Consider the following 12,453-nt stretch of genomic DNA (forward strand, 5'->3'; position numbering starts at 1 on the left):
GAACACTCATTTTTTAAATTTAATACGAATAATGTATTTTATAAGAATTTCGAGACTGATTTCAAGTTGCGAATTTTTAAGAATATTTTAAGACTAAGCCCGAGGCTGAAATAACGATATAATTTTGTGTTGAAAATATGTAAATGCAGTACAATTAATTGACATTACACGTTTTCAACTTAACCGTATAAAATTATTTCTTTCTCTAAACGTATTTGAAACAAAATTGGGTACTTTCGTGCCTGTGAGAAATGCATTTTTAAAGCAAAAAGTGTCGTCTGACGTGACATTTTTTCCTCGCTGACTGCAACGAAAAGCGATGGAGAGAAAGTTCACAATGTAACGCGATACAGATCTAGACATCGAACACTTGTAATTGATACTCTAATACATTCTAAAACGGAAATGTCATTTAAGAATAAAACAAGAATATTTTCAGCCTAAACTTGGCAGAAAAATGAGAATAATAATTCAGCTTAGGCCGGAAAAAGAAGGTTCTTATAAAAGAAAGTGTACATGAATCAGTAGAAACAGAATGTTCTGCAGCATTAGTATCTGTTAGGCACACTAGTTTGTACTGGTTATAAAAATAGGTACGCATTGCGTACGTGTGATAGTGCAGTAACTTGACACAGTGCTTTATTCTACAATTGTCAACTGAGCTGCGTTTTGTTTTCCAGGAAGTAATATGTAAAATAATAAACCCAGAAAAATTGAAGGAAATAAATCGGAATCGAGAAACATTGGCTTTGGGTCTGACATGAAGTTCAACTTCTTTTTCACAGTAAATTAAATTTAAGCGTGTATTCTGAGCGTCTGACAGTTTCCACGGCAAAAGTTCACTGAATTTAAGCCCTGTCCGGTGGGTTTAGTATCTGGATGGGAGACGTCAACATATACGACTTGCTGCCAGAAACATATGACCGAAAATTCTATTTTAACGCTCAAAAACGCGAACTAAGCATGGGATAGATTTTGTTATCCTGCTTTATGCAAAGCAACTATTGATGCAAAAGTAAATAAATATTGATACACAGTTTTAAGGAAGAGTACAAAGAAGTTTTTAGGAAGTGTCGATCGAGAATTAAAACAAATTGCCATCAGCAACAAAATATGCGACATGAAAACAACACAAATTTAGTGCCGCGAAAATAAAAAAATTACCATCAGCGAAAAATATTTAGGGAGATTTTTGCTACGTTCAATTTTTCAATTGTTTTTTGGCTGCACAAGTAAATCGCAAAAAGAGAAAGTGACATCGATTTCGGCGGCCGCCAGTGATCAAGATACCTTCCGTGTCGTGGCAAAAGACGGTTTTAACTAGCGACGCAAGCACAAGTGCAAAGCATAAGAGCGCTTATTTCACCGTAAAAACGGGGTTGACGACAACAAGCACAAGCATAACGATATCTTTTTTGTCCTTGTGCTTGGGCTTCTGCTTGCGTTCGCTTGCGTCGTGTGAAAATGAAACGCACCATAAGCATAAGGAAATTTGCTACGTCTGACCAACTAAAGCACTCGTTCCATATTCTCCTCGTCTGAGCATTTGAACAAAATGGCGGTTGTTTTTTATTGTCGACGGTCGTTTTCACAAGCATAAGTTACTTATGCTTGTGCTTGCGCGTGTGCTTTCGTCGCTAGTAAATACCAGGCTTAAACGACGGCAAGACAGGAGATCGTTGTTTTGTTGCTTATTATTTTTTTGCTTTCAAGTGTGATAAAAGTCGACAAGAAGTTTGCGAATTCGACACAAAGATCGCAATCGTAAAACTCTTGAGGTTGACTATGCTTTCTGCAAGGTCAATAATTTACTCTCCTAGACGTGGTTATTTATCACCAGGTAATTACATCGTTTTGGAAATAGAAACTGCTTTATTATTTATCAGCGTCACAAATTCTTGCCGATTTTGGGGCTCATTTGTTGAAATTCAAGCATGCTTCCAACACAAACCTGTTTATTTTCGTGTTTCACCTAGTTATTTTCCGGTGCGGCTGTTAAATGACACGAGGATTTAAAAAGGCTTTTCAGCTTTGTTTTCCCTCTCACCTAACACACAGGCGGCTTTCGCTTCTTTATTTTACATACAGGTGTAACTTTTTTAAAAAGAAAAATGGAGCGAAAAATTGCGTGAATAAATTAAAAGTGAAGAAAGAGGCTATTAGTGAAATCAACAGACACTGACTAGCCGATATAATCTACATATTTACAAATCAACAAAATTAAAGTGCACCTAACCCCAAAATATTTTTTTCGCTAAAATGAATCTTTGCACCTGTTCGAAACGCACTGCTGTCATTTTTTCATTTTTCTAACAAATCCTGTCATTTTATAGGCTTCGAAAGTTGCGAAAATCCAAGCATCTTTTGTTCACGACCGAGTCAGAAGGGGAGTGGGTCTATTCCTGATTTAACGTCACAATCTACTTTGCATGCATTTTTACAAAGAGTTAATGCAATGTAAATCAGTTTGCGACGTCAAATCAGGAATAGACCCACTCCCCTTCTGACTCGGTCGTGAACAAAAGATGCTTGGATTTTCGCAAATTTCGAAGCCTATAAAATGACAGGATTTGTTAGAAAAATGAAAAAATGACCGCAGTGCGTTTCGAACAGGTGCAAAGATTCATTTTAGCGAAAAAAATATTTTGGGGTTAGGTGCACTTTAAAGTAGTGTTGCCGAAGCTTATTTCCCTTTCGTAAACGGTCGTTGCCATTTCTCAGTACGGTCGTTGCCATTTGAAACGGTCGATGTCATGTTTTAGCTCTGAATTACACTCATTAGGTCTAAGAACTCAAAAGGTTGCGCTTTCTTTGGGTTGTGTCTCGCTGGTCATATGAGTTAGGGTTCGGGTTAGGGTGAGGGCTAAGAACCCGAGTTCGAGTCTTGAAATTTTCGGACGTTTGTTTCTTTTAATTTTCTTTGAAGTGAAGTGTGTAGTCGACCGTTATAAATGGCATCGATCGTTTCAAATGGAAACGACCGTCCTGAGAAATGGCAACGACCGTTTACGAAAGGGAAATTTTCGTTGCCGAACGCACACTTACACTCGATGGCTAAAAGATTTCAACATATGTGAAAACTAAGTTGCGATTTTTTAATGTTTCGTATAATTCAGAAGAGCTCATCTTTTCTATCTATGTGGGAATTTCAACATAAACAAGCTTATGAAATCTACAATTTTTGCTGATCGATTGCGACGATAAAGATAAAAATAGTTTCCCACTGTTTTTCTTTCCGTTGCGAGGAAATTACTGATGATTTTTTTTCAATGCAGGCAGAGAAGTTGACCTGGTCTTTGAGAAAGAAAATATTATGATCGACTTGTGAATTTTTTTCTTGTTTATTTGACCTGCAGAATCTGTGGAATGTGAGCTTGCGTGACGATCTCCGTAGACGTGAAAAGAGTGATTTTGATTTAAGATATAAAAGAATTTAGTTTGAAAATAACGTACTCAAAGAGTTTTCATTCTCTTTTCATTAAGAAAATTAAGAAAGGAAAAAGGCGACAAGTGGGCCGCAAACAAACAGCAGTTGTTGTAATAGGCCACTTCGGAAAATACCATAATACTTTTTATTTGTCTCCCCAAATTTTGCATAAGCATTGTTTTGTTTCCTCTTGGGACCATTGTAAGTCCCCTGAGAAACTGGAACAATTTGGGGGGACAAACAAAGAGTATTATGGTATTTTCCGAAGTGGCCTAGTCAAGAAAACCGTACATTAGGTTCGTAAATCATGCACGCGCTGCAGGCCTACAAATATTACATTCACTCACTCACTCAGACAGACAGCTCCGATGACATAGTGTGTAGTGCCCTTATAAAGGCAGTACCACAAAAACCAAACTGAGCAAATGAGCCAAAGACTTTCGTAACTGACTCTCAGCCTAGGTATTTTCTTGGTATATTCTTAGATTTTTGGTTACTCTTGGTCTGAACGTTTCTTTAAAAAAAAGAGTGTTGACCTTCTATGATTTGAGCCGCACGCCTTTTTGTCACGCAATAAAGAGATTGCGTGACAAATACGATTGACTCAAAATGAGATGGGAGTGTAGTGGTTTAGCCAAAGAACTTTCCCAGGACCGTTACCTCCGCCAAAACATTAGCCTGTTCCAGGCTCTTAGTTTGTGGGGACGAGCAAAAAGATGACCCGGATTGAGGGATTCGAAAAAGCGTCGCGAGAAAGGATTAGGCTGGGGAGTACTCTGTCCTCGATCCAGACCATGTTTTCGCTCGTCCCAACAACTTGAGGGCCTGGAACAGGCTACCACAACATTGACTTGAGAAAAGAGCTTTCCACTTACGCGCACGAAAATAGATCCTGAAAAGATGCAATGAGAGGAAGAGAGGTTTATTTGGAGAAACGTCTGGTTCTATAATGATAAACAAAACCAAATGAGCAAGGGAAAAACAGTAAGATGAACTATTAAAAAGCAATGTTTGAAGGTCGCGGCATGACTTGTACACCTTACCTTCGGAAGCACGGAACAGTTAACTGGGTTCATAAAGGAAGGTTCAGAGGACGGTACAATAAAAGAGACCAGCGTAGCATTCCATTTTCCATTCGTGTCTGAAAGCAGATCAGATCAGAGAAAACTCGTTCATTGTCATTTCGGCGGTGTTCAGTTTACTAGACAATTTATCGCGCAAAACTTTCCACATTATTGAAGCGACAACATTGCGAGAGAATGCGGAGATTTGTCACATCTTAAACACTTTACCTGCCAAGAGGCTTGATTTAACAGGCTGAAAATTGTTGAAGACAGCTACTAACCTTTCATGGGAGTCCATGACACATTCACGTACCAGGAACAGGTATCGTCATACCGACCAAAGGTGACGTTTATTTTCTCAGGCCTCCAGTTATCAGTTTGACTCGGTGACGAGTCTGGGCAACCTATAATTGAGTAATTCTTCAAATGAGTGTCGTAAAATAAATAATTTTTCGTCATTAATTTATCTAGTTGAACAAAAACACAACAAACGTTTCGCATAAGAAAAAGTTGTAAGAAGAGAGTTCAACTCGCGAATGATTCGGACGATAACGTAGTTTGGACACCAACATAGCGGATTTGACGTCATAAGAAAACCGATAGTTTTGTCTTTGGTTGAAAAAGGAGAAAACCGGAAGTGCCAGCTCTGTGGGACATCTGAACAAAACATTATGTCTTCTCGCATGCGATATTTATAGTCGGCTGAATCAGTCTTATATTACTGAACTTTCGTATCCATGAAGTAAAGATTGAAACTCAAATCCGACACTGAAAACCGCCAGATTTCTTAGCCTACGAGGGGCTCGGTATTAACACTTAAGCTACCGTTTCACTTTTATCTTCATTCCTATTCCTACTCATCTCGTATTGTGCATGGTGATACCATCCAAATTTGATCAACTTACTGTAATTGGGAGGAAGTGCCTTCCGCCTTCGGTGATTAATAATTTTCCTGAACAAACCTTGCTGAGCTATTGCTGGAAAGGACAGAGAGAAATGGACTAGTGAAGAAAAGCAATCTACAGCGAGTTGTATTTTCGTATTCTTGACAGATAGTTGAACCGGCCTCGCAAAGGCGTTTCCCACGATCATTGAATTAATTAGAGCACACAAAAAAAATTATAATCAAGAAACGGCTTAAAATAGTGCTCAATTTTAGGTCCTGCATCAATGACAAAAAAATAAATAGAGAAGGAGGGACTAACATTGAGTGTTTTTCGATTATGATCAGTGTCTAAATGCAAGTAACGTAGTAATTTTCTAACAAAAAAGTGTTACGGGGGGGAGGGGGGGGGGAAGGATAGTAATCTGCAGCAATTTCTTGTATGCTGCTCAAACAGCGGGAAAATATTTGACGTGAGTACATCTCGCAGTTGGTTTTCATTGGTTGAAAACGTGGTGTGCGCAAACCAGTTTTAAATCAATCACTTATCGCAGTGATCGCTGAATTGCTTTTCACACTCAATTCAATGCACAGCTGCAACTGGTGTTATTCGAGATTGGGACTCAGATAAATCAATGTGTAAGCGGTACAAAGGTCTGAAAACGCCATTGAAAGAAATGGATATTGCTACGGTCTTTTAAAATCACCTCCATTAGTCTTGTACAAGCATTTATGATAACACGAGGAGAATCTTGTTACCTGCGATGCGAAAAAAAGGAAAGAGAACAATGAAGTTAGCATTTCTCTGCCAAATTACGTTTTTGCCGAATTCAAAATGTAGATTTCCGGTAATCTATCACCAAAAAAATGCCAGGATTTGAATTACAGTTGTCGCACATTTAAGGGGCTATGGCACGAAATTTAGCCAAGTTCAGCGACTGGAAACTGGCAACCAAATCAAGCGAAACATAAAAATTATTACTTAGAACATTCAAAGGAAGGTTTGAGTAAAAGAGCAAATGCAAAAGGAGGCAAGGATTGGCAAAATTGAAGAATATTAAATGGATTGTAATTAAGGGTTTTTGAAAAATATTCAGCTTAACAATTTTTCAAAGTTGATCTCTTTAGTTCGTAACTTTAATCATGTATGCTTGACAGACATTTTTTTTTTTGTCACGAAGCTTTGGTGTGTGCTGTTTAAAAGTAGTTTATGAGTCCATTAAGTTGTTTAGTGAGAGGGGGCGAGTAAATGGTAAAACGACACAAAATGAAGTGCGCTGCTCTGACACAGCCCCTCAGTTTCTAGAATTTTTGTCTTAAGTTGCCCGTGGACGAAATAGATTTGATGACGAGATCGGCGCTCTGGAACGTTCTGGAGGATGAGTCTGTTTTGAGAAAGATGACGATTTTGCGATTTGAAAGTTGTTTCATAACCGTAGTTGTCGTAGTTCTAATACTTGGTGGGTTTCATAGCTCTTCAATCAACCGCCGAACCCCATGTAAACATCTGTTTTCCTCATATATTTTGTCTTATTTTGTGTTGTCTTATTTTCGTCTTACTTCAACAAAAATGCGCTTCTGTGTTCTCAATTTGATGTCACAGCAAGAGGTATCACGTATGTTTCTTCAAACAAATCAATGTAATTCTCATTGTCATCCTGTTTTCCTCTCCATGGTTTATAGTCTGGTCGTAGTGCGTACTTCTAAAATCGGTCTGTGTTTTATTCCCTGTCTGTTTCCTGAACAATCTGCTCTCCACAGTGTCATTCGAACGAATGAGTGAACGATTGACGATTTTATTAACTCTGGTTTCACGCTTCGCCTACAAAGGAGTCACCGCGGAGTCTGCGAAACGGCAAGAAAGAAAATCTTCTCACGCCAAATGCCAGGCTCGATTAGACTACGAGTATAGTCTCTAATAAGTTCATTCCGGAATGGACAGAACACCATTCTTTCCATTCTCCTCCCAGGGGCAGAATGAACAGAATGTTGCGAATGAAAATATAAGATGGCGGCCGGCGAGATGAGTGCTACGGATTCAAATACGTCTCTACCGGAGAAAAAAATCAGGTTACACTTTTTGACACAATGAAACATTGCTTCTAATTTCCTTGTACGAAAAGTACGAGATTTTTTTCAGCGATGTTTCGTACAAGAAAAAAGGCAATTTAACAAATGATTGCCGACGCCATATTTGTTACGCAATGTCTACTCGTGCCAGGACCGCCATTTCGACAGGTGTTTTTTTAATGCAGACAATCCAAATTACTGCTAGCATTCCGTACCAACCATTCTTATTCCAGAATTGGGGATAAATAAAACTCGCCCTAAGGCTCGATTAGCAGCTGCTGTTTCGGGAAAGGAGTGGAAGGGGAGGAACAATGGCCGGAATCGAGAAAGTGGCGGAAATCGAGCTTATAGCCAAATGCTGGATCTTGCGATTCTTTTAGAAGGCCCCGCAACCTTCCTAGCTTCTCTCGGGTGCCACAATTGAATTCCCTCAATGTGAACTTTAAGATGTACTAGGGCGACGCCGACGAAACCGTCACTTCAAACAAAATGTAACTTTGCACCATCGGAAGTCTTTCGCGGTTATTGCATCTCGATCACTTCGCACAATGTGGGCGAACTATCCTGAAATTGAATTTATACGAGCGGTTTCAGAGTTAAAATATAAAATGAAAGATTCACATTTGTACGCTCACGTTGCCATTAAAACTTCAACTTTGGTGATTTCACGTGACGTTGTTATGCAGGTGCAGCCATAAAATGCACACAGGGCGATTATTTTTCCTCTTTTAACCAATGATATTGTTTTGTGGCGTTGTCGCAGCCGTAGCCGTTGTTGTTTCTTAAACTCGCTAATATCTTGAAAACGGAGATGTCTTAAGTCATCAAACTAAACAACCGTTTTGCTTTTGTGATCTTTGAAGTCATGTTTAAAAGACCAGCTTGTCGTGTTTTGGAGCACTGTGGTTTTTGAAGGAATTTAAATTTGACGTCAATTTAGCGGGGACTTCAATTGTTTCCGCTTCCGCAGCTCCAGAAACAACCCTTCTATGATTTTAAGTGCAAGCTATGTACCTTTTATATTCTACGTGATTAACTTGCATCGTTTTCTATGTACTACTGTAGGACTTACTGTAATAATATTTACAGAATACATTTATGACTTCTTAATTAACCTGGAATGAGGTCTTAACGGGGAAATCTGAAACTGAGGCCTTGCAGTATTGACCAAGTGATAGGGAGGTCAACACAGTAAGGCCGAGGCTTGAGATATTTCGGAAACACCAAACGTTCGAGGTCAATATCTTGTTTGTTATATAGCTTTATACTCGACTGATTCGGAAACGATCACTTCACATTCGATAATGCGAGCGCTTATCAGTTCACTCATCGTTTGAAACCCCACTGACGTGTCAAAAAGTATATTTATCTTCGAGAAAAATGATTGCAGTTTGGTAAGGCTAAGTTTCGTCTACGTTCTTTGGAATCAATAAAGTGCTCTCTTGGCGTAAGAATTGCTTTTGATTTTGTGTTTCATTCATAGTAACTATTGCTTGAATAATTCGTAATCGGCCCATGGGCAATACCGTAGAATAATAACATCGCTCTCAGCCAATCAGAGCGCTTTTTATATCAGCAACGGCATAGCCTTCTGATAATAATAATGAATGTTTTGAACATATTTTGCACAATCATTTGATTAAAACCATGATGTTTTCGTCTTAGTTTAAGATTAATGGAATATTATCCGACTGGCTTTTTCTATATTTGAATCACATGCGCATGTGATGCGTGCAAATAGAGCCGCCATGATACGTGGCTTGCGGTGAATTGTTATGAATATTTTTAGAACGTTGAAGTCAAATCACAAGGGTAGTTGAAATATTGAAGTTCTTCCAAGCTTTTTTAACCACAGAAACGCTAAACAAACAGTGGAATATCGCTTTAACTTTAAAATGATGTCGTCTGAAACATTCTCGAGAACTGAGCCGACGATAGCCCAGTGTAATTAAGGATCCACCACAAATTTCGCAACTGAACTAAAACTGAGTCGAACGACACGGATGATGCGAAGTAACATTTTTTTTTGTGAATCGTAAGGATCGGCTCTTTACATCACATAAATTTATCTGCACTTCCAAACATCGACAATCTTGAGTTTGTCTTGCACTTTGAAAACCGATGTCGTTGATTTGATAACCGATGTCGTTGAATACCTAAAATACCTTAGCCCAGCTTTGTTTTCAGGACAGCATTAATCACCTTGCTTTTAAGCTTTGTTTTCTGAGGATTCTATCGAGAATATTCAAAGCTGTAGAGTTACATGTTTTTCTGACGGCTGGACATCGATTTCTATTTAATTTGCGAAAAACAAGAATTAAATTACTTCGTAAAAATAGTTAATATTGTCGATTTGTTTAAAGCAAAAGGATGCTGTCGAGGCACGACATTTGATGTACGTAAGATATTTTGTTTTATTCACGATGTAAAGAGTTATCTTTCTTGGCAGTAATTTTCAATCCTTTGAAATATGGCTAGTAACCTTGTGTTAGCCTCTAATTTAGTTCTTAAAAGAATGATTCATTGTCAATGTAACTACTGTAACTAGTGGCCAAAAAATTCCTTTTCATGAACAATCAGTTGAAGAATGTTATTATGATCTGTCTTTGGAAAGCAATTATTCCGAAGCTTAGACCACCTCCCAGCGGCATCGAGTCTCCACTGGTTTCCTTTACGGATAAGTAATTAAAAAAACGGAATGAAAGCCTCGGAGCTGTTAAGATTGTATTGCTTCTTAAAGTCCCCAAGTACTGTCAAAAATTTTCGTCGACAGAAATCACTTAACTAATGTATCGCCCTCCGTCGTCATGATATATCGACGCACCAATACAATAACTGATACATGATTAGTATGTTCCATTAAATTCTCAATAACAGCACTTTTTCACAGTTTTGAATTAAGCAAAGGTAGGCATTTTCACGAACTTCATTACAAGTTAAAGTTAATTTGATTCCTTCGACAGTGATGTTCCGGGATGCCCTTTTCGGAATAGCCTTCATGACAAACTGAATGACATCACGTAATATTGCATCAATTGTTAGCGCACTTTTCTCTAAGTCACGGGTGCTATCTTCGATGCGGGTAACCGGTACACGTAGTATTTTGCGGCAATTGTCTTAAACACGTTCATTCTTGTCGACTTTAGAGAAAACTGCTGTAATTGTTGCGTTTGATATGCAATAATGCAAAATTCTGGCTCTGCGGAATTCAAGTAAATGCATTTTTTGAATTGCCTTGTGACAACTTCGCTTATGATATAAGGCACTTTTTTCGATAAGCGTCAAAGCCGTGAATCATTTTACGTCGCTTCTAACTTCGCAGTTGAATTAAATTATTGAACCAAATCAAAACCATGATCTATCTATTGGCCATTAGATTCCGCTTGTCTGCTCTGCCTGTCTTACAACCATTCCGCGAAAAAGAGTAACTCGTGAATGATAGCGGAAAATACAGGATCTTTACTTACTTTTCGTTTTAAGCGTTGGAATGGATCCATGCATATCCGAACACATCCTTCTGATCTCGTCTTTCTTTGATTTTGGACCGATTTTGCCAAAAAAACACAAAGGATTAAAACCAAGAGGGCAGACGCGAGAATCCCGGCGAATTGTCCCCTTCTGGCAGACATTAGCAATACATCACCTGCAAGCTTTGGTTAAGTAAAATGAAGCAATTTCATCGCTCGATTCATATGATGGTGTTGATTTTCCGATTGCCAAGGATCTCTTTAACATATTATATGCCTCAAGGAAGCACTGATTACAATGCAAATTGCTGACAAATTGTCACTGTTCATTGACTCGGTTAGGCGCTTCTGACATATGCATGTTATCATAACTGGTCACGTTCGGTGGCTATTTGAATAATCACGAGAAAAAAACATACAAATACAAAAACAACGATAACATCGAACATTTCTCCTTTCTAGGTGTGAATTACATGGCTTCGTTTACGGTGCAACACCTTTCAAACTCTAGAAGCAGATATGTTCCATTTATTGCTTCTGTGACGGCTTCCATGGCAACAAGAGAGGAAAATGTGAACATTTGTTCAAACAAGCCATTTTCCCCGGAAAAAGTTTGAACTTTTCCAAGAACCTCGAACGTTCTTTGGACCTAAAGGTGACGCCTAAAACACTTATCTTGTACTCTTATGTTATCGTGTACTTTGACATACGGGACGCCGTTGGGACATCCATCAAAAGAATTTGACTTACAACTCGCCGCCCAAAACGACTTCAGTTCTAGTCGCTGTACTTACAAGTCAACTGATATAACTCATCATGACGACTTATAAATGAATTCATAATTCGTCATAGCCACTTGTAAGTCGACTTATAACTCCTCATGGCGACTTGTAAATCGACTTTTTACTTTTGAGAGTTGTAAATCAACTTATATAAGTTGCTATGACGAATTATGAGTGGATTCAAAAGTCATCGTGATGAGTCATGACTCGTAAGTACACAAGTCGGTCTCAAATGATTAAAAAAATATATTAGAAGTAAAAGGTCTCTTCGTACAAATTATAAGTCGTCTTATAAGTGGTTTTTTTTTTCTATTTCAAAATTTTTGGAGGGATCCTCTCTGGGGCTCCGCAAAGTGATAGTTCATATCTTTAAGTCTGTTGAAAATGTGTTAAATTTACATTTTCATTTGACGTAATTATAAACGGCGGGCAACACGGGGCAAGACAATAGGTATTTGTGCCAGACCCGGGAATTGAGCCGCTGTTCCTTGGCTCAAATTAGAAAAAAAAAAGGTATTATTTATGAGTAGAAATCACTTTCCCTTGCCTATAATAAGTGCAGCATAATGCGAAACACAGTTTTCTTACATGTCACGTCTTGTAAAGGTGCGGGAAATTTACAATTCAGTTTTGTAAAAAAAAAACGTTCTGAGCGTTATAACTTTCCAACGATTTATGCAAGTGTCCTGAATATTTTGTTGGCTTTTGCTAGCCGTATAAGTATTATTTATTGGTGGACATCGTCTTCTCTTGCCTTTGA

General features: G+C 38.4%; 1 protein-coding gene across 7 annotated transcripts in view; it reads right to left on the bottom strand.

Moving 5' to 3' along the window:
* Positions 1-11,235, bottom strand: part of LOC137969386 (uncharacterized) — a 32,228-nt gene extending 20,993 nt beyond the window's left edge. For 4 of the 7 annotated variants that reach the window (XM_068815596.1, XM_068815595.1, XM_068815594.1 and 1 more), the window contains exons 1-6: positions 10,912-11,214; positions 6,082-6,133; positions 5,397-5,468; positions 4,773-4,895; positions 4,471-4,568; positions 4,303-4,371 (exon numbers count right to left, since the gene is read on the bottom strand). In XM_068815596.1, the coding sequence (XP_068671697.1) occupies positions 4,303-4,371; positions 4,471-4,568; positions 4,773-4,895; positions 5,397-5,468; positions 6,082-6,133; positions 10,912-11,073 (576 nt within the window). In that variant the 5' untranslated portion in view covers positions 11,074-11,214. Of the gene's footprint in view, positions 1-4,302; positions 4,372-4,470; positions 4,569-4,772; positions 4,896-5,396; positions 5,469-6,081; positions 6,134-8,079; positions 8,190-10,911 lie in introns of those variants that run through there. The other 3 variants (XM_068815598.1, XM_068815599.1, XM_068815600.1) reach the window with 3 other exon arrangements.
* Between the last annotated feature and the right edge of the window lie 1,218 nt (positions 11,236-12,453).

This window comes from Montipora foliosa, chromosome 9 (assembly GCF_036669935.1).
Source record: "Montipora foliosa isolate CH-2021 chromosome 9, ASM3666993v2, whole genome shotgun sequence".
Taxonomy (NCBI): Eukaryota; Metazoa; Cnidaria; class Anthozoa; order Scleractinia; family Acroporidae; genus Montipora; species Montipora foliosa.